The sequence below is a fragment of the Saccopteryx leptura genome, chromosome 6 (assembly GCF_036850995.1).
Source record: "Saccopteryx leptura isolate mSacLep1 chromosome 6, mSacLep1_pri_phased_curated, whole genome shotgun sequence".
Classification (NCBI taxonomy): domain Eukaryota; kingdom Metazoa; phylum Chordata; class Mammalia; order Chiroptera; family Emballonuridae; genus Saccopteryx; species Saccopteryx leptura.
In genome coordinates, this window is record NC_089508.1 from 89,781,972 (window position 1) to 89,804,572 (window position 22,601).

At 43.5% G+C, this 22,601-nt stretch overlaps 1 protein-coding gene, 1 long non-coding RNA gene, 1 other non-coding gene and 1 pseudogene across 3 annotated transcripts; 2 read left to right on the forward strand and 2 right to left on the reverse strand.

Moving 5' to 3' along the window:
• The first annotated feature begins 4,950 nt into the window (after positions 1-4,950).
• Positions 4,951-5,054, forward strand: LOC136377846 (U6 spliceosomal RNA). Its single transcript, XR_010746468.1, has one exon. It is a non-coding gene; the product is annotated as a U6 spliceosomal RNA (small nuclear RNA).
• A 1,028-nt stretch (positions 5,055-6,082) lies between these two features.
• LOC136376810 (uncharacterized) lies at positions 6,083-10,358 on the reverse strand. The gene is made up of 3 exons (XR_010746245.1): positions 10,290-10,358; positions 7,041-7,202; positions 6,083-6,265 (listed from the first exon to the last, which is right to left on the reverse strand). It is a non-coding gene; the product is annotated as an uncharacterized lncRNA (long non-coding RNA).
• LOC136376780 (ribonuclease 7-like) lies at positions 7,967-8,441 on the forward strand (annotated as a pseudogene).
• A 3,632-nt stretch (positions 10,359-13,990) lies between the features above and the next one.
• Positions 13,991-14,803, reverse strand: LOC136376191 (small ribosomal subunit protein eS6-like). The gene has a single exon (XM_066342023.1). The coding sequence runs from the start codon at positions 14,677-14,679 to the stop codon at positions 14,083-14,085; it is 597 nt and encodes a 198-aa protein (XP_066198120.1). The 5' UTR covers positions 14,680-14,803; the 3' UTR covers positions 13,991-14,082.
• Between the last annotated feature and the right edge of the window lie 7,798 nt (positions 14,804-22,601).

Below are 22,601 nucleotides of genomic sequence, written 5' to 3' on the forward strand. Positions count from 1 at the left end.
CCGCAGCCAAGGCTCCATAGGAGCTAAGTTGGCCCTGGCGCTGAGGACGGCTCCATGGCCTCTGCCTCAGGCACTAGAATGGCTCTTAGGCATCCTCAAACTACGGCCCGCAGGCCGCATGCAGCCCTCTGAAGCCATTTATCCGCCCCCCCCGCCACACTTCCAGAAGGGGCACCTCTTTTATTGGTGGTCAGTGAGAGGAGCACTGTATGTGGCGGCCCTCCAACTGTCTGAGGGACAGTGAACTGGCCCCCTGTGTAAAATGTTTGGGGACCAGCCACAATGGAACAATGCCCCAGATGGGCAGAGCATTGCCCCCTGGTGGGTATGTCGAGTGGATCCTTGTCCGGCACATGCAGGAGTCTGTCTGACTGCCTCCCCACTTCTAACTTAGGAAAAATACAAAAAAAAGAAGAAGAAGAAGAAGAAGAAGCACTTAGTACAATGGCTGGCATGTAGGAAAAGTTGAGAGGTGTTATCATTTATATTTATTACTCCAGTGTCAAATGTTAAGTGGCCAAACCTGTGATGGATGAAGTAGGCCTGACTTCTGTGACAGGAGAACAAAAAATTTAAGAAAACCAAACTCTTCCTCACTTCCCTTGCCAAAAAAGTTCCTAGCCAAGAGTAGATAAAGTAAGGCAAGGTCAGACAAAAAGACAAAAACATTTTAAATTGTAAAAAAAGAAAAAAAAATGCAACTTGAATTTTTCAAAATATTCCATCACACAGTCTTATTTTACATAAAAATAATGCTTTACTCCTTCTCCCTCAAAAACACTTTTAGTAAAATTAAGAGGAATTTATCTTGTGGCTTTATGTCCTCTGAGCACACATCTGTCTTCAGCAGCCTAGAGCAGGAGTATACCAGCCCTAATGAGGTTTTTCTTTTTTTTTTTTTTTTTTTTTTTACAAAGACAGAGAGTCAGAGAGCGGGACAAACAGACAGGAACGGAGAGATGAGAAGCATCAATCATTAGTTTTTCACTGCGCAATGTGACACCTTAGTTGTTCACTGATTCCTTTCTTATATGTGCCTTGACCACGGGCCTTCAGCAGACCGAGTGACCCCTTGCTCGAGCCTGCGATCTTAGGTCCAAGCTGGTGAGCTTTGCTCAAAAGCAAATGAGCCCGCGCTCAAGCTGGCAACCTCGGAGTCTCGAACCTGGGTCCTCCACATCCCAGTCTGAGCTCTATCCACTGCACCACCGCCTGGTCAGGCTTTTTTTTTTTTTTTTAACAGAGACAGAGAGAGTCAGAGAGAGGGATAAGACAGACAGGAATGGAGAGAGATGAGAAGCATCAATCATCAGTTTTTCGTTGCGACACCTTAGTTGTTCATTGACTGCCCTCTCACATGTGCCTTGACCATGGGGCTACAGCAGACCGAGTAACCCTTTGCTCAAGCCAGCGACTTGGGTCCAAAAGCAGATGAGCCCATGTTCAAGCTAGCGACCTCGGAGTCTCGAACCTGGGTCCTCCACATCCCAGTCTGATGCTCTATCCACTGCGCCACCACCTGATCAGACCCTAATAAGGTTTCTCTTGACTTTCTCTCTATGGGTACGTCTCTGACCAGTATTTCTCTTCAAAAATTGGGTGAAGAAAATAAGATTATCATGGGGCCAGGGCAGTAAGAAAGTCCTTCACATACTTTAAAAAAATGAGAAAATACACATAGAGCACTTGGAATAGCAACTAAAACATAGAACCTTAATAAATGTTAGCTATGATTGTTTTTATTATGGTTGTTGTCATTCCTGGGAAGTCTGAATGTTGCATGCAGGCTTGTAATGAGTTAAAGCCCATAAAACCTATGTGAGGAGAGTCATATGCCTCACCTCTGGTCGGGGTAAAGATTACATCTTTTCCTTGAGGACAGATCCTACATTTAAGAATAAGGGGAGATAGTCCACCCATTGAGGCGAGATCACAGTGGGACTGGGCTCCCTGAGAAGGCTTCAAAGCACTACACCATAAAGAAAAATGGACCTGGCAACAGAATGAAACTTCCCAGAAGGAGTATGGTAACTGAAGTGATAGAGCTCTGAGGCTCAGAATTCAGCAATCAGATTCCAGGATATCTCCTAGCCGTGGGCCTTCAGAGCCAGGCACCCCTCCTGGGGGAGAATCGCTCTTGGAGAGATTTCCTGTGGAAGCTTCTGACAAAGCTCCTACCTCAATCCGAGACCAAGACAGCTCTTCTGACGTAGATGTTGCCTCATTTCCAAGACCCAGGATCCCAACAAACAGACCAAGGAGGACATTCAGAGAAACTAGGACAAGGTAGCATTACGGTTCTCCAGAGCTACCCAAGATCAGGACATTGCCCTGCAGTCCTCTCATCCGTTTTCCCCTCTGGGCCTTGCCAGCCTAAGCTCGTCTACCCAGCTTCCTATGGGACTTTTATTCTGTTTGCACTATTCTCTTTATTCACCTCCTCTCTCTCTCACGGGGATATTGCTCTATATACTCACAGAGTTAACTGGGGAGCTAAGTATTCACAAACTTGGTCTCATTTTTGAATTAGCATTGCAATAATGTTTCACAGCCAGAGCTAGTCAAACACAGGGATGTCAGGGTAATCCATTGTTAGGAGTAAGTGCTCCTTCAGGTCACCTGTCCTGGCCCCACGTGGTCCATCATGGAGATGTGAGCCATTTGGCAGAAAGTTAGCAGAAAATCTTCCATGTTATGGCCAAAGAAACAATACTATCAGCAGCCACCTGTCTCCTGAAGCCAATGTTGTACCTTCATTCTGTCTTTCTCTGGGTGAATTTTACTTCAAGGCTTTCACATCCCAGCTTGGCTCAGCCTTGGCGCCTACAGAAAACAGCACCAGTAACAGTTCTTCTCACACCCTGTCATGAGTACCTTATCAGAGCAGCGTAGCTTTCAGCTCAGCGGCCACAGCTGAACCTGTCCTCCAACAAAAACTCTGCCCTCTACTGAGGGGCCAGAAACCATGCTGGACAATCTTATCCAGGATCCAAGCTGAGGTTTAAAAAAATGTACACCTCATCTTCCCCTTAGCCACTTCTGGTCATTTGTAGTGGCCTGCGCCCCTCCTGCAGCAGCCCCGCACCTGCAGAATCAATCCCCTTTCCTAAACAGTGTCTCTCACCACCGGGAGCCCGTACGCAGGGTGGATGAAGCCTGACAACCATACTAGGGGAGGCACTTGTAGTTCAAAGACTACCTCAGGGGAGGCACTTGTAGTTCAAAGACTACCTCGTGGTGCTTCTGTACCTTCAGGCCAGCAGCCCAGACAGAATTCTGTGTACCCTCACCCACCCCTCCTAAAAAAAATTGGTCTTTAGGGATCATTGCCTATTATATACTGCCCTTCTTTTGAGCTACCTTCAGGGTCTTCCTATAGGACCTCTTTTGACATTCTAATCTGGCTACCAGCACTTTGATGTTTCTTCTTGTTTCATAGAGAGTTAAAACCAGGAGGCATTTTAGACATTATCACACTGAAGTTCTTTGTGTTAATGATGTGATGACTGAGAAGGCTAGAGTGGCAATTGAGTTTAACACATGGTCACTGAGAGTCCCTGTGAGCTATAGTGTGCTAGCACTATGGCGATAAATCAGACTCCTGAACCATAAATTTCTTATCTAGATGAGAAGGCTGGATACTCATGTAAGAGTAAAATAACAGCCTGACAGGGCGGTGGTGCAGTGGATAGAGCGTTGGACTGGGTTGCGGAAGACCCAGGTTCGAGACCCCGAGGTCGCCAGCTTGAGCAAGGGCTCATCTGGTTTGAGCAAAAGCTCACCAGCTTGAGCCCAAGGTCGCTGGCTCGAGCAAGGGGTTACTCAGTCTGCTGAAGGCCCACAGTCAAGGCACATATGAGAAAGCAATCAATGAACAATTAAGGTGTTGCAACACGCAACAAAAAAGTAATGATTGATGCTTCTCATCTCTCCGTTCCTGTCTGTCTGTCCCTGTCTATCCCTCTCTCTGACTCTCTGTCTCTGTCTCTGAAAAAAAAAAAAGAGTAAAATAACAAAACAAGGTACCCAAATGAGTGGCACCAAGAGTTAATAATGTTCCAGAGGGATTATTAGCCTGAGGTCAAGTTGTACAGGAAGGCTCATACATATGATTAAGATAATATGGTACAGCTGAGCTCTGAAGGATAGATAGTATTTGAGGGAGGGCTCTCAGGGAAGAGGAAAAAAAACAGAACTAAAGTTGAAGTGAGCAAAACATGTACATTAGCATAGAATTTGGTCAGAAGGTAATTCCCAGCCTATAAGATAACTGTTAATAAACAGGAAAGCAGTGTGGCAAAGAGGATAATATAATTTTGGAGTCAGACCTACCTCATTTTCAGTCCTGTCCCTGCCGCTTACTAAATCTGTGACCTTAACCTCTCTAAGCCTCATATTCTTTTTCTGTAAAATGGGGATAATGACATGGAACACATAATATTGTTTTGTATATCAAATTGTATATAAAGTATAATGCCTTGGCATACAATAAGCACTTTTTTTAAATGGTAGCTATTAACTAGCACTGTGCCAAGCACATATTATATGTTCATAAATGGTAGTCAGTACTATTCTTTTCCTTCTGTTGCTGTTGCAGAGCCCTGTGTTAACCTTACCCTTAAGTAGTGTGGAGTACATTATGTCTAGGGCTATGTTTGATACCACCAGACCATACTAGGCACTTTAATCTTTCATCAAATTGACTAACATTACCACACTGAATATATAAAATAAATATTTTTTACTCAATATTATTTTCACAGAAATGTATCTGAAATTATTTCAATAAGTCTTCTGAAGTGATTTGACTAGAGAAATTTATGATTGACACTGTTCCTTCTGCAATTGTGGTACATGGGAATTCCTGTAAAATAAGAAAATTTAACCTAAGATTGTTTTGCAAAGTAATAAATTTCTCATACGTGCCAGATTTCAAACTAAATAAAATCTTCCTCACTTCAGCAGGACATGTACAAAATCAGAACGATACAGAGAAGATTAGCATGGTCCCCAGCAAGGAAGACATGCAAATTCACAAGGTAGCCCATAAATAAATAAATAAATAAATAAATAAATAAATAAATAAATAAATCTACTTTATGTTACTGTGGTAAAGTAAATATGTTAAATTTGATTTTTCAGTTGCCTTTTCAAGTATTGGAGCCAAGATTTTTTCCCCTCAGTCCCAAATATTGTAGACCCCTGAAAACTTCCCAGACCCTAGGCACTGAGAGCCTCTAGTGCTTAACATCCATGAAACAGGCCTAAGACTGTGGCAGTTGAAAAAAGACTTGTGATGAATGATTAGAATCAAATACACATCAGAGGAACTCCTTCCCCAGGCCCCTTTGAGTGGGGCTGGTTAGCTGCAGGGTCAACATCTACTTGAGTTTTGCAACTTAATTGGATTCACAGCTTGCAAAATCTGTGGTCAATCATCTTGGTCATCACAAAATGTTTCTGCCAGCCTTGACTCCTACTGTCATCCCTACCCTGTCGCTCCAAAACTCAGGTGTGCAACTATTAATGAATAACGACTAGGTAAACCCTTCCATTACAATGGGAGAAGCTCAGCTGAGGATCTGAAAAAAGAAGACTTCCTGGAGATAAAGATATATTCTTATGCCTGACCAGGCGGTGGCACAGTGGATAGAGCGGAGGACCCAGGTTCGAGACCCCGAGTCGCCAGCTTGAGCGTGAACTCATCTGGTTTGAGCAAAGCTCACCAGCTTGGACCCAAGGTCGCCGGCTCAAGCAAGGGGTTACTACGTTTGTTGAAGGCCCGCAGTCAAGGCACATATGAGAAAGCAATCAATGAACAACTAAGGTGTTGCAACAAAAAACTGATGATTGATGCTTCTCATCTCTCCCTGTTCCTGTCTATCTGTCCCTATCTGTCCCTCTGTCTCTGTAAATAAATAAATAAATAAATAAATAAATAAATAAATAAATAAATAAAATCTTTAAAATATATATATTCTTATAATTGTATTTTATACTATTACTGTATGGTCTGACAAAGTAAGTAGCTAACCAGAGACTATTTAACACTTTTTTTTTAATTCAGTGAGAGGAGGGGAGGCAGAGATAGACTCCCGCATGCACCCCTACTGGGATCCACCCAGCAAGCCTACTAGGATGTGAAGCTCTGCCCATCATGGGGTGTTGCTCCTTTGCTCAGCAACCAAGCTCTTCTTAGCACCTGAGGTGAGGCCATGGAGCCATCTTCAGAGCCTGGGGCCAACTTGCTCCAATGGAGCCATTGCTGCAGAAGGGGAAGAGGAAGAGAGTGAGAGAGAGAGAGAGAGAAGTGAGAGGAGGGCTCCCTGGGGCCCAAGTCAACTGCTTGATAGATAATGTTCTACTGGATTTGAGAATTAATGTTTTTGTTAGCTTAGCAGGAGTGCATGAAGGGATCACCAGCTCTACTGGTGAAGCAGGTTCCACCTTGGAGACAAAGGGACAATCTCAGAAGTTTCCCATCTGGCAATGCAGATGGGAATCCTATACGCCTAAGTGTTTTTTGCCATTTTGAGGAACATTTTACCTCAAAGCAGTAAAGTCACACAGATCCCAGAGGTGGAGGTGCTGGGGTGGGTCTCACACATCAACACGGACCTGAGAGGCTGCAGCCAGAGCAAGTTCCCCAAGTTAAGTCATTCACTTCCTCCCTTGACAATTATTGCAATACCCACTCATTGTCAGTGATATATAAATATAATTTACTCAATATGTATGTACTAATGTAGTTCAAATAATACTTAGAAAATGAAATTGTAACACATTTCACTTAATAAACAGGAGTAAAAACAAATATAATGAATGTCATTCAATGTTTAAAAATCCTATCCACATTTGTTTCCAGTTGAAAACTTAGCCTGAGGCCTGTTTCTCTATTAGAAAGGGAGGAGAAACAAAGAATTTACCTTACTACTATAATAGGAGATTTTTTTTTCTTAAATGCTCTCAGAAGGATTATAAGAGAATTGTTGAAGGCAACGTTCATGTGCTGCTTAAACCACAAACATAGACATACTCACTATGCTCTGCTTCCATGGAAAAAAACTTTCTCCTTCCCTTTCAGCCTGGCACTAGACCAAAGGGGCGGATTGAAAGTCAGGAAGCGGCTGGCCACAGCTCTGCCACTCATTCAGTAGCCCTGGGAAGGGAACTTCCTCTTTCAGGACCTCCAGCCCCTTCATCTGTAAAATAGAGAGTTGATTAAGATGATCTCTAAGGATTCCTCCAATTCTGACCCTCTATAATCCCAAGACTTTCTCCAACAAGGCAAAACGTCAGCCATGGAAAGAACCCAACTCACCATGCTGCTTTGCTAGCTGGAGTAGTGATTCCCTTACTGGGAGTGACTGTTTATCCAGCTTCAATGGGAAACTGGGCCGCAGAATAGTCAGGAATTAATCTGACTCCACAAACTTAATATTGCTTCTTTCAGGAACACCTAAGCTAACCTGGGAGAGTGAGGTGTGGATCCATGGCCTATTTTTCTTCCAAGATTAGTTTCCTTTTGTGGTCTGAGTTCTCAGAGTTTCAAACAAGAAACATGGGAGTGTGGAAAGAATAGAGGCTTTGGAAGCCGAGAAGCGTTGATTAAAATCTTGTATTTGTATTTGACACACGCTAGCTGTGTAATGATGGCAAGTTCCTTAACTTTTCTGAGGCTCAGTTTGCTCATATATTAAAAAAGGTAATTATACTCACCTCATAAAATTCTTTTGAAGTATAAACAATGTAAGTATTTATTGGGAGCATAAAAAAGGACATGATCTGCTGAAATTGAATAATAAAATGTCAATGCTGTTCTTAAATATTCAAGGCTGCAGGAGCCCTGCAATTGTTGACTAAGGGTATGAAATTCTTGGAAGGGCCAGCAGGACCTCTCCCGCCCCTATGGTGACCTACTTACTCACCTACATCTTTCTCTGAGCCATCATCTCCCTTCGGAGAGATGGCACCAGCCGGAGCAAGATTCTGCCCTCTGCTGCTGCCTCTGCTGCTGGGGCTGTGGGTGGCCGAGGACCCAGTCAGTGCCAAGCCCAAACACATGACCTCAGCTCAGTGGTTTGAAACTCAACACGTGCAGCCCAGACCCCAGGGATAAACAAGGGTGATGGGCAACATCAACAAGCACAAAAAAATACTGCAAAGATCTCAACACCTTCGTGCATGAATCCTTCTCCAGTGTGGAGGCCACCTGCCAGGCCCCCAGCATAGCCTGCAAAAACGGCCAAGAAAACTGCCACCAGAGCAAAGGGCCTGTGTCCCTGACCGTGTGTGAGCTCACCTCAGGGAGGTACCCAGACTGCAGGTCCAAAGACAAGCAACTGCACGCACAATTCTTCATCGTGGCTCATGACCCCCCACAACAGAAGGATGACCTGAAGCACATGCTGGTCCCTGTGCTCTTGGATAATGTTGTCTAAGGCCAGGTGCTCCCCTCACCCAAACTCTGCAGGCTCCTCACACTGCGGCGGCATTTCCTCCCTTGCGTTCTTCGCTAATCCTCAGCTTCTTTGCAAATACCACTTCTCTTTCACACACCCACCGCGCATACTCTTAATTGCAGAGGGGATTTTACGGGTGCCAGAAACAATGGGAGAAGAGAGGTGATTCTCCTTAGCCCTTCACTGCTGCTCACATTGCTTTCTGAGTGCATGATAATGTGGCCCTTCAAGACCTAAGGATCTCAGTCAGGAGCGTAGCTCCAGGTTTTGTGGGACCTATAGCATATATAATTTTGGAGACTATCTTAAAAATATATATAAAATTACAAACACAAACTTAGGTTAGGGCCTTAGAAGGGCTGTGGTTACACAGTTCAGAGGGACCTCAGGCAGGGGAAATTTTTTTTTGAAGATCACTGTTTTAATTTGATTGATTGATTTTAGAGAGAGAAAAAGGGAGAGAGAGAAGCATTCATTTGTTGTTCCATTTAGTTGTGCATTCATTGATTGCTTCCTGTATATGCCCTGACCGAAGATTGAACTCACAACACTGGTGTTTCAGGATGACGCTCTAACCTACTGAGCGAACCGGCCAGGGCCGGGCGTAGGGAAACTATATAGGGAAGGAAGGCAGGAGAGTCTGCACTGGGTTCCGAGTGTCAACAATGTGCCTGATTTAGCTTCAGTAAAGACTGCTCTTCCCGATTGAGGGTGTGTTACTGTCTGGGGCAGAGTATGAAGGTTTGGAAACCCCTTCTTATCTCTGTGAGGCATCAGCTTCCCTTGCCTGGCAGACTGGAGGGAGGGCAGTACCCTGAGCATGCTCAGACTTGGAGGAGCAGCCTGGACTCTGCTCTCCACCCCCTTGAGAACTGCCTGGTGGTCCCATCTCATATGAAGGGGAAGAAGAAGAAGAGCAGGTTGAACCCCAGAATGTCGGTCAGATCTGAGGCCTAACCCCTTTGTTCATCCTCAAGACCTGACCTCAGACCTCCTTGATATGATCCAGAACAGGAATCTCAGACTTCTCACGTGAATTTCTCTGTTTTGGAAATTTCAGAATCAGAACCTTCCAAGAATCTTGATCTGGTCCTAATTAGTACTTCTCTAACTAGGGTGAAGGAGTAGTTTTATATGCAATCTGCCTCAGACTAATAATTTTCTAAAATACAATAAATAAAATATTACAGACAGATATGAAAAACCTATGGCTAAATTTTATATTATTAGATTCAATTAACATAAACGCACTCTATTAAGTGGGCAGAAAACTTTCTCAAGTTCTCCTCTCAAGTTCTATACTTACCTTGATAGATACATAGAAGAAAACATACATGTAATACTCATACACATGTGTGAATACCAACATAAAACATACACATATACATACATAGAAATATGTATTCACACATGTGCATGCATGTGCACAACACACAAACACACATACACATGGTAAGGCAGCCCCTCTCCTTCCCTCTACTGACTGACTCCTCCACCCACCTCCTTTCCCATATTTAGAAAGATTTTCCTATACAAACTAGGGCTCAGAATAAGGGAAGAATGATTGGTGAAATGTGGATGTGGCAAAGAAAGCACAGAATCCAAAAATTCTGACTTCCAACCCCCTTCTCTGCCTTCTAGACAAAGAGACCTAAGGCAGAGAGATTCCCCTGTTACCTACCACACCCACACTACCCACCCCAAATACAGCTCCCCACAGCATTCAGGAGGCCTTGCCATACTATGCTCTGCCCACCAGTATCACTATCTCCCCCACCCTGTTGCTGCTGACCAAGGAAGACAGACAGGAAGTGAGAAAAAAACAACCTTCTTCTCTCCCTCTGGCTTCACCTCGGATCGTGGGCAGGCTCCACTTCCTCTGTCTGCACCTTAAATGATGGTGTTTCTCTAGGTCCTATTCTTAGGTTCTATTCTTAGTTCATACCGCCCTCTCTTGAGGGATTTGGTATAGTTCCATGGCCCCAACTGACACCTACCTCCAAAAGCATAGCTCCAGCCCCCCCCCCCCCGCCCCGCCCCCGGTCTCCCAAGTTCCAAGCATATATCTCTATCAGCCTCCGCAGTGTCATGCAGGCAACTCAAACCACTCAGAATTAAGCTCAGATATGCCTGGCTTCCCAGCTTGCCCCTACTCCTGCAGTCTCTCAATCTTGGTTAGCAGAGACATCATATCTAATCATTCAAGTTCCTAATCTAAGAGATACCTGTGCCAACTCATTCCTTTTTGTCTGTTTGCTTCTCCAGTAATTTCTCATCCACCCCAGGTACTGCTTTAATAGAGCACAAAAGTTCTTGGGTTTTCTTTTTTCCACATATCACTAGGTTCTTTTTTTTTTTTTTTTTTTTTTTTTTTTTTTTTGTATTTTTCTGAAGCTGGAAACTGGGAGAGACAGACAGACTCCCGCATGCGCCCGACCGGGATCCACCCGGCACGCCCACCAGGGGCGAAGCTCTGCCCACCAGGGGGCGATGCTCTGCCCCTCCGGGGGGTCGCTCTGCTGCGACCAGAGCCACTCTAGCGCCTGGGGCAGAGGCCAAGGAGCCATCCCCAGCGCCCGGGCCATCTTTGCTCCAATGGAGCCTCGGCTATGGGAGGGAAGAGAGAGACAGAGAGGAAGGAGGGGGGGGGGTGGAGAAGCAAATGGGCGCTTCTCCTATGTGCCCTGGCCGGGAATCAAACCCGGGTCCCCCGCACGCCAGGCCGACGCTCTACCGCTGAGCCAACCGGCCAGGGCCTCACTAGGTTCTTAATATGTGTCCAAAACATGTGTGGCTTTAGAGCGAGCTGTGACTGGGAACCAGGCAAATACATCTAAGTTGTTGCAATTAAGGACTCACTGTCCAGCTTAGAAAGCAGGTAAAAATAATGTCTTTGAAACATATCAAATAACAGAAGAGTATAATGAACCAAATGAATGCCATAACTTTCTTTTAACCTTCCCCAGAGTTTCATTCATCCTAACCCAGGGGTCCCCAAACTTTTTACACAGGGGGCCAGTTCACTGTCCCTCAGACTGTTGGAGGGCCAGACTATAAAAAAAACTATGAACAAATCCCTACGTACACTGCACATATCTTATTTTAAAGTAAAAAAACAAAACGGGAACAAATACAATATTTAAAACAAGAACAAGCCTGACCTGTGGTGGCGCAGTGGATAAAGCGTCAACCTGGAAATGCTGAAGTTGCAGGTTCGAAACCCTGGGCTTGCCTGGTCAAGGCACATATGGGAGTTGATGCTTCCAGCTCCTCCCCACCTTCTCTCTCTCTCTCTCTGTCTCTCTCTCTCCCTTTCTCTCTCCTCTCTAAAATGAATAAATAAAAATTTAAAATAAAGAACAAGTAAATTTAAATCAACAAACTGACCAGTATTTCAATGGGAACTATGCTCCTCTCACTGACCACCAATGAAAGAGGTGCCCCTTCCAGAAGTGCAGTGGGGGCCGGATAAATGGCCTCGGGGGGGCCGTATGCGGCCCGTGGGCCGTAGTTTGGGGACCCCAGTCCTAACCCAAAGCTGTGCTCTGTTACACATTAATCTTCCTGTTACATGTTTCTGGTGTAATATTAGGTCTGTGACCAGAGTTAGGCAACACCAGGAGAAATTCAACCATCTGTAGGTATTGTGGCCCCAGAAGCTGAAAAGAGAGTGGAAAGAATTGAGAATAAAGTGAATCTTTAAATAGATTAGGTCCAAACAAGTGGTGTAGCAACCTGGGTAGGAGTTTCTAACTTCCGTGTGTAGGTTGAAGAATTAGATGGAGTGTAACTTGAATCTAGGGGCCTTAGGTTGTGAAATTGGCTCGTTCAGAGAGTAATGACACAGCATCCATAAAACAGGGCTCAGTGGAGCACTTGAGGGTTTGTGAAGAACTTCCGAAAACGGAGAATTCTCCACTGGTTATATTCTCTGGGTCACTGAAGATCTATTTCCAAAAACTCATTTGGGAAGGGGCTCCTCAGCTATTTAAGATGACATAATTGTTTCCTAGTGGGTAAGTTTTCTGAATATCCAGAAAAATTTTAATTAGAATTGAATATTTAAGAGACTCAAACACATAGCATTAGTATGTTTGTATTAAGGAATTTGTGCATATTTGGTATTTTAGGTATTTGTAATGTTTAAGAGAATTTAGTCTGGTACAGCAACAAACTGGCCTGTAGTTCTAATTTAAAATGTGTAGTTGGTTTATATGTATGATTTCAAACAGAACTTTCATTTAAAAACAGTTTTAGAATATTTAAGAAAACCTAAGAATTGAACCCGCCATATTTATAAATTGTAAGATTTGTAAGAGGTTTTTTAGATATTCAGGAATATCTTATTGGTTAGCTCAGATAACCAAATTACTTTATAAGGCCTGACCAGGCGGTGGCGCAGTGGATAGAGCATCGGACTGGGATGCGGAGGACCCAGGTTCAAGACCCCGAGGTCGCTAGCTTGAGCGTGGGCTCATCTGGTTTGAGCAAAAATTCACCAGCTTGGACCCAAGTCGCTGGCTCAAGCAAGGGGTTACTCGGTCCGCTGAAGGCCCATGGTCAAGGCACATATGAGAAAGCAATCAATGAACAACTAAGGTGTCGCAATGCGCAACGAAAAACTAATGATTGATGCTTCTCATCTCTCCGTTCCTGTCTGTCTGTCTCTGTCTATCCCTCACTCTGACTCTCTCTGTGTCTCTGTAAAAAAATAAGAGTTTTAAAAAAATTACTTTATAAGGACATGAAATAAGTTAAATTAATAAAATGTATTTTAAATTTGTTATAAAAAGTCTTATTAATAACATTTATAAATGGTAGTAAGTAGTTATCAAACATAACCCTTTAAAGAGATTAAAATGTACATGTTTGTAAATTAAATAAAAAAGCTTAAGGAAGAACCAGGTTTCTGATTTGCATCTTTAATGCAGGGAATATAAATTTTAAAAAGCCAAAGTGGCCTCTGAATATTCTTTTCTGGGCACAAAAAGGGACATACTAAAAACTCACATTGACATTGCAAAACCAGTCCATTTTCTGAATCCTTTTCACCTCTACAATGAACAGTTAGCTTTGATGATTTTATTTCTTGGCATTCCCATCTTTGTTGTTTTTACTTAGCTTTTGGAGGGAGGGTGGTTACTGATGATGCAATAGCTCAGATCCGGGCACACAGCCAGCAGTGGCAGCACGGGAATTAAACCTAGAACTGTATCTCTGCTCAGTGCCCTCCTCGTGGGCACTGTACTGCCTTCAGGAGCCAGCCTGAGGGAGGGCCTCGCATTGGATTATGGAGGAACTGAGAAAGGGAGATGTGCTTCCCTGAAGCCAGTGTGTTGGTGACAGAGGAATTCTGCAAAAAATATACTACAGAAAGAAAAGTAAAACTCAGAGACTATGGTTGAATTTCTAGCCTCAATAGGAGCTTTTCTTCCCTCAGCAAACTGAAGTTTTGAGACTACATTTCATCAAGTAACTAAAAACAACAGATTGTCAAGCAATGGGTTCCTTTTTATTTATATATTTTTTTTGTTCTTTATTTTTCACTCTTAGAAAAATCTCATTTTTGACTGGACTCAGACTTAGAGGTAGAAGCTCTCAGGGAGGACAGCCTATGTCTCTAGGCAATCTGTTCCTGGTGTTTTTCTTTGGCCTCCTTCACTCTCTTAGCCAAAAGTTTAGCATATTCTGCGGTCTCTTCCTTATTTTTCTTCATACGCTGTTGCTTCAGAGCAATAGGCCGACGTCTGTGCTGCAGGACATGCGGAGTAACAGGACGCTGGATCTTGGGTGCTCTGGTCCTAGATTTCTTACCTTCTTTGTTTAGGGGCTTTCTCACAACATATTGGTGAACGTCATCTTCTTTGGAGAGGTTGGAAAGTTTGCGAATTCTGGTAGTTCTTTTGGGATCCAGGGGAAGAGGCACAGTAGTGTCAGTAAGACCAGGAATATCTTTCTCCCCCTTTTTTCCAATGACCAAGTTGAGAACACTGAGATTGACATCCACAACGCCACCCCGGACAGATTTGCGCGTCCTCTCTCCAGTCCACCTGGGCCTGTAGCAGGCATGCCCCTTACTCAGCAGAAGACTGACGCGGCCATGGGTCAAGACGCCCTGCTTTATGGGGAAACCTTGTTTGTCATTCTCACCACTGATCTGAACCATGTAACCCTTCCATTCTTCACCCAGAGCATCAGCAGCAACTTCTGTGGCCATACCCTTCTCATAAAAGGTTCAAAGTTTGCGTTCATCGTCCACTTCGATGACTTTCTGGCAGCCAGCGGCTGGGAAAGAGATGTTCAGCTTCATCCTGAAGCACTAGCCACCTTGGAGGCGCCACGAAAAACGCAATGGGTTCCTTCAATAAAAAACAGGCTGCGTGCGTGTGTGTGTGTGTGTGTGTGTGTGTGTGTGCGCGCGCGCGCGCGTTTGTAAACACACATATGTTCATGATGGGGCGGTAAAGTTATTTTAGTGGAATTAGGAATGCTATAGTATACCAATTATAGATTCTTTGAGGACCAAAACTCCTCATTTGAAATACAAATATCTTTTGGCAGAAATAAAAAACAAGATAATATAACAATTACTTGGAATCAATCACTTAGTTACCGGTTCCAATTCAGGTGCATTTGGAGGAATGCCATAGCATACTGAAAGTTTTGCAACAAGAATAGGTGGAATAGTGCCTGACCTGCAGTGGCGCAGTGGGTAAAGCATCAACCTGGGATGCTGAGGTTGCCGGTTTGAAACCCTGGGCTTCCCTGGTCAAGGCACATATGGGAGTTGATGCTTCCTGCTCCTCCCTCTCTTCTCTCTCTCTGTCTCTCTCTCTCTGTCCCCTCTCTCTAAAATGAATAAATAAAATCTAAAATAAATAAATTTTTAAAAAGAATAGGTAGAATATGTGGCAGAGACCTGTAAGTGGACAATGAGTCCAGAAAAGGGGGCGCCAAGGAGCTAAAAATAATTTTGTATCTACCTGCTTAGGAGTGCTAAAGATTGGGGGGGTTGGCTTTAGAGACTTTATCCTGTCATAATTCCCAGATTGCCTACTCCTGGTGACTCTCTGGAAGCCAATGAGGGCTCAGGCTTCCACTAGATATATCTGACACATGTTAGGTCTTCATAGATATTAATTTAACAAAATTTATTTTCAGAGCAAAGGAATGGAGTTAGGAAAATGTGCAAATCACAAGTCTGAAAAGTTTATAAAAGTTTCTTCTAAAACTCTCTTATTACGTTTAAAAGTCTTCAGAGAGGGAAGATCCACCACATTGAAGGAGACAGCCTGTGTAATTTTCAGGCAGTTCTAAATATTAAAAGTTTCACTGTATTGAACCTAATCTATATCTCTATCACTACAATTCATGATGCCCTATCACTTCGAGCAATTCAGAACAAATCCAATTCCACTTCACACTCAACCTTTTAAATATTTTAAGAGTTTCATAACCTGTGCCCTCCAAATATATTGCCTCATTAGGTAATAGCAAGAGCTATAAAATGGCTAAAACAGGCTAAATGGAAGTAACTCAAAGTGACGAGGAGTAAATTTATGCAAGTCTGCCTATATTTTTCTGTGTGTATTATAAAAAAGAAAATTTAGAAATAATAAAAATTCTAAACAGGCTCATTGATACAGAGAACTTTTTTTTTTAAATATTTTATTTTATTTATTCATTTTTTTAGAGAGGAGAGAGAGAGACAGAGAGGGAGAGAGAGAGGAGGGGGGAGAAGCTGGAAGCATCAACTCCCATATGTGCCTTGACCAGGCAAGCCCAGGGTTTCGAACCGGCGACCTCAGCATTTCCAGGTCGACGCTTTATCCACTGCGCCACCACAGGTCAGGCCAGAACATTTTTTTTGTTTGTATTTTTCCAAAGTTAGAAGCAGGGTGGCAGACAAACTCCCGCATGCATCCAACTGGATGCCCACCAAGGGGCGATGCTCTGCCCACCTGGGGCATTGCTCCATTGCAACCGGAGCAATTCTAGTGCCTGAGGCAGAGGCCATGGAGCCATCCTCAGCACCCAGGCCAACTTTGCTTCAATGGAGCCTTGGCTGCAGGAGGGGAAGAGAGAAACAGAGAGGAAAGAAGGAGAGGGGGAAGGGTGGAGAAGCAGATGGGCACTTCTCCTGTGTACCCTGACCAGGAATTGAACCCAGGACTTCCATACACCGGGCCGATGCTCTACCGCTGAGCCAACCAGCCAGGGCTGATAGAGAACATTTTAACGGTTGCCAGATGGGAGAAGTTTAGAGGGTTGTGTGAAGAAGATGAAGGAATTAAGAAGTGCAAATTGGAAAAAAGAAGTGCAAATTGGTAGTCACAAAATAATCTGAGAATGTAAAGTACAGCATAGGAAACATAGTCAATAGCATTGTAATAACTATGTATGGTGCCAGGTGGGTACTTGAATTATCGGGGGACCAGTTTGTAAAGCATATGATTGTCTAACCACCATACTGTACACCTGAAACTAATAAAAAAGTAATATTGAATGTAAACTGTAATTGGAAAATAAAAATTTTAAAATAATACAAATTTCTCAAAATTGAGTGACTAAAAAAATGATGGGGGAACTATTTGATGCTTTAAGCAAAGCATCAACTTATCACTTTAACTGAAGACAAATGCACAAAAATTACACTGAGGCACAGAAATATATATGGGCAGTGCCACATGAAGGAAACATAACATAAAATTGTTTTTATTGGATTGCAACTGTACAAAAAGGGTCTCTGGGTTTATACATCAATAAAGTACGTAAGTGAATGTGGAGCCTTTCCAGAACTCCCTCTCCAAACCATGCTTCCTCCAGACTCTCCCAGCCCAGTGAACCTACATCTAACCTGGAAGCTATTCCACATTTGCTTTTAATTCCGTCCTAGTTATCTCCCACTTGCAAATATCAACCAACAGACAAAAAAAAAAAAAAAAAAAAAAAGAACTTGTGAGGGCTAAAGAAAGCTAAGTGGCCGACCCCAAGTCTCAGCCTCCCTACTCCCTCCCATTTCTCACTTGTTCCCATTCTTGATCTGTGGGGCTTTCTGCTTCCGTTACAGTCTTTACTTGAAGGGGTGATATCTCTTGGGACCAAGTCAGATACTATCTAGGGTACAGCAGTGACAAAATAGACAATATCCCCGAGTTCATAGAGCTTATTTTAAAATATGTAACAGTGAAGGTGGGATTATTATGAGACATGAAATAACCAAACAAATACATAATCATATAGAGATAAATACTGTGAAGAAAACAAAACAAAATAACATTATTGAGAGGTACAATAGGAACACTAGACCAGGTGATCAGGGAAGACATTTGTGAATGCAACACTTTAGTTAAGACTGAAGGATGAGCCTGACCAGGCGGTGGTGCAGTGGATAGAGTGTCGGACTGGGATGTGGAGGACCCAGGTTTGAGACTTGAGGTTGCCAGCTTGAGCGCGGGCTCATCTGGTTTGAGCAAAGCTCACCAGCTTGGACCCAAGGTCGCTGGCTCGAGCAAGGAGTTACGCAGTCTGCTGTAGCCCCACGGTCAAGGCACATATGAGAAAGTAATCAATGAACAACTAAGGTGTCACAACAAAAACTAATGATTGATGCTTCTCATCTCTCTCCGTTCCTGTCTGTCTGTCCCTATCTATCCCTCTCTCTGACTCTCTCTCTGTCTCTGTAAAAAAAAAAAAAAAGAAGAGGAAGAAGAAGAAAAAGAAAGACTGAAGGATTAGAACCAGCCATTAGAATTTTGAAAAGAGGTCTCCAGGCAGAAGGAAAAGAGAGCAAAAAGGCCTCAACAGGAATATGCAAGGCATATTTGAAGAACTAAAAGGCCACTATGGCTGGAGGGTCACTAGTAGCTTCCTACTCTAAGTAGTGGTAAGAGATGAGGCTGGAGAAACAGGAGTCATGATACAAACGGGAAGCCATTGGAAGGGGTTGATGTAATCTGATTGAAGTTTTTGGTAGATCACTCTGGCGAGGGTGCAGCAAATGGCTCATTAGGGGTAAGAGTGGCACATGCAGGCCACTGTGGAAACTAATGTGCTAACACAGGCAAGATGTTGGTGACATCTAGTTCAGAGAAGAAATATTGTAAATTTTCAAAAGAATATTGCCAATAAAATAAAATCAAAACTAAGGGGAAATTAAAAATAGAATTAAATAAATACACTACACAGATTTCTTATCCTAAGATAACTAAGGTTTGGCCCTCAGTTTGCTTGGGAGCACAGGTAACAAGATGATGTTCTCAAGTTTTTCCTTTCCTGTCCCTAAAATTCCCCTTTGTGGTCCTTCAATAATTTTCCCTTACCTTGAGGCATGGGACTGAAGCAGAGCCCAACTTACTGTTACTCTCCAAGTGGACAAATAGTAAGCAGCCTAAAGCCCCAATCCTATGTACAATAGTAGTTATATCTCTTGGTGCACATAAACCAGGTAATAAACATTAGAGACAAAAATGTTTCTTCCACCTGCTCTTCCCCATAAGAACCATATTACAAATTTCTTGGGGACTGTTTTAACTATAATACTCTAGAACAGCGGTTCTCAACCTGTGGGTCGCGACCCCGGCAGGGGTCGAATGACCAAAACACAGGGGTCGCCTAAAGCCATCGGAAAATATATATTTATTATACAATACATTTTAAAATAAAATACGTATTTCCGATGGCTTTAGGCGACCCCTGTGTTGTGAACCTCTGCTCTAGAACAAGTCTAAAGGAAAAATAGCTTTTATTCTCTGGTCCACAGGCATATATCTATCACTTTTAAGACTCTTTCAGGACTGGTTGTTACAAAAGTAAAGTTAACACTTTTTAACATGGTGGCTATGTGGTGAAAGAGGTGGTGTGTTCAGAGTGCTTCTTTATGGACTTGGACAGCTAAGATGAAACTTAGTGGTGAGAGTGAAGGCTCTAGAGTCAAACTGCTTGAGTTCAAATCCTGGCTTCTCCACCTACTGTGTAGCTTATAGCAAGTTATTTAACTTCAATAAACCAGAATTTCATCTGTAAAATGGGATCTTACTAAGCCCCCCAAAATCTGAAATTGATGAAATATAGTGAGAACTGTTTGTGAATGCAAGAGGGAGCTTCTGAATCTTGTCTATTCCCTGCCTCCAAATATTCCATTATAATCTTTTCCCTTCACATCTCCCAAAAGCATATACATATATCAACACACACTCTGATGTATATATACACATATACCACATACCTACACACTCTTAGGTAAGAGCTTGCATTCTTGGAGAAAGTAGTATTTAACCACTATAAGCATAGTATATGTCATCTTACTTAATAAAATAAACCTATCTGATTTAGCACAGATTAAAACAACCCCTGGAAAGGAGTAACTAGACCCTGCATCCAAACTCCCTCATGCTACAAGCTCAAAAACTTTCAATGGCTCTTCTTTTTCCATGAGAAAAAAAAAATGATCGATTCCTTTTTTTCCTCCAAGAGTTCCTGGACTCCCATACCAGCTTAATTTATATTCCACTTTCTAGTTGTGGGAACCTTGGGCTCTATAGTAAGTCTCTGAGTTACAAACATTCAATTTATGTACAACTCATACTTACAAATGGAGTGCCATTAGGCCAATTGGTAATCAACTGCAGTTGGACATCAGTGAAAATAATATCATAGAGTTACTCAACTCCCATAGCAAAAAACTAACCAATAAAGACCTTATGGAACTAGAGCAGCAGATGATAGCATTTAGGGAAGAACGGGGACCTAGAAAGTCCAGAATTGAAAAAGTTTTCTACAAAAGACTTAGTTGATGCTTTCGTTTCATTGAAGCAGGAATGGCAAAGTTAGAAAAGCAAAATCCTGATACAGAGAGGTTCACCAAAGTTTACTGTACAGTTTCCGAAAGTCTGAGATGTTTCAGGGCCATTTATGATGAAAAAAAGAAAGTCTCTGTACGAAGTACCTTGGATGCCGACTTCAAGAAACTGACTCCAGCAGCAGAATCCAACCCTGACTCTCTAACTCCAGTCCTAGCCTCTCCAACTTCTTATCTTCTGCGTCATCCAAGATTGTTTAAGGTTGTGTTTGAAAATAGTTAAGTATTTATATGCACAGAAAAGTAAAACTAAATACTATGTTAAGGCAAATATCTAAGTTGCTTTTAATAAGTAAATGTAACTGTTCCAAATTACATACAAATTCAACTTAAGAACACACCTACAGAATCCATCTTTTTCGTAATCCAGGGACTGCCTGAACTAACTGTTTCCCAAAGAATTTCCCTGAGTATAAGGAATTTAAGACTAGGTAAGGGAAGGTTCAGACTGTGTCAACACTGGGAAGGATGAGTGGATTTGAAACAAGAGAATAAGGTTTATAATACAGTTGACTCAGGCAACACAGGTTTGAACTGCCCGTATCCACTTATACTTGGATTTTCCCCCATAAATACCTGTACTGTTTTCCATCCATGGTTGGGAGTCCAAGGATGTGTAAGGCCAAATGCCTTGTTCTGCCATTTTATATAGGGGACTTGAGCATCCACAGATTTTGGTCTTTTTCTGGGTTCCTGAGCCAATCTCCCTCCAATACTGGAAACAGCTTGAATTTGGGGGGAATCAAAAGTTGTACATGGGGCCCTGGCCAGTTGGCTCAGCGGTAGAGCGTCGGCCTGGCGTGCGGGGGACCCGGGTTCGATTCCCGGCCAGGGCACATAGGAGAAGCGCCCATTTGCTTCTCCACCCCCCCTTCCTTCCTCTCTGTCTCTCTCTTCCCCTCCCGCAGCCAAGGCTCCATCGGAGCAAAGATGGCCTGGGCGCTGGGGATGGCTCCTTGGCCTCTGCCCCAGGCGCTAGAGTGGCTCTGGTCTCGACAGAGAGACACCCCCCCCAGGGGCAGAGCATCGCCCCGGGTGGGCAGAGCATCGCCCCTAGTGGGCATGCCGGGTGGATCCCGGTTGGGCGCATGCGGGAGTCTGTCTGACTGTCTCTCCCCCTTTCCAGCTTCAGAAAAATACACACACACACAAAAAAGTTGTACATGGATTTTCAACTGCACCAGCATTCCATTCTTGTTTTTCAGGGGTCAACTGCGTATGATTTAAGAAAGTTTCCTAAGTGTTAGCCTCTGTAACCAGCTACTGGGCAGCATTTACCCAGTGGACACCAGGGGGTAGCAAAATCACACATTCCCAGTTCCCAGACACTAATCCTAAGGAAGCTGAAGAAGTCTTTCTGACTCAGGGCCCAACAACCCCTTGACAGAAAAGAGCTCCCACTCCTTACCTGTACTGTTTCCCAAAGAATTTGCCTGAGTATATGGAATTTAAGACTAGGTAAGGGAAGGTTCAGACTGAGTCAACACTAGTAATGGGTGAGCTGGATTTGAAACAAGTGAATAAGGTTCATAATATAATTGACTCAAGCAACACAGGCCGGAAAGCTGGTCACTAGGGTTTGCTGCCCCAGATTAATCTTTTGACACTGAAGAGCTAAGGGATCTTATCTCCAAAAAACAACGAACATTTTCTCTCTTCTTTTTTTCCAGACCAAATGGAGTGGAGAAAGAGTGGAGTTTAACTTTCTGAGGAGGTAAGAGAAGAGCCATCATATCTGAGCAATGCCCTCCTCTCTCGATGTTCCAACAACTGCCCAGAAGCTCCGGCCTCCCGGCTTTATAGCAGCTGTATCCCCTGGCAGGACGTTTTCCAAGCCTCTTAGCCGTAGTGGCACATGCCTTCAAACCCCTTTCTGGGAACTATTTGGCTTTCTGGTCTCCTCTCAAATGCCCTACCTAGCCCTCCAGAGCCGGCTCACAGGAGGGACAGGAATCTCCCTGCTATGCCTAAGCCTCCCCTAGCCCTACTGGGGACCCTCGCTGGGCCTTCATTTCCCATCCAGGCTCGAGGGAGGATGGATGAGGCTAGAACTTTCTTCATTAGCCTACCCCTGCTTTGTCTCCTGTGTCAGATAATCACCGCTGTCCTAAGCCTTAGCTGCTCTGGGAGACAGACTATGGCCACTCCACATGGAGGAGGGGTCTAGCATCCAGTATCAAACTATGGGGTCTGATTGGGGTTTTGGTGCCTTCCCTCCGCTAGCAGAAACAGGAGAGGTAGAGGGTGAGGAGGGGATAGGACGGCGACTAAGGGACTCA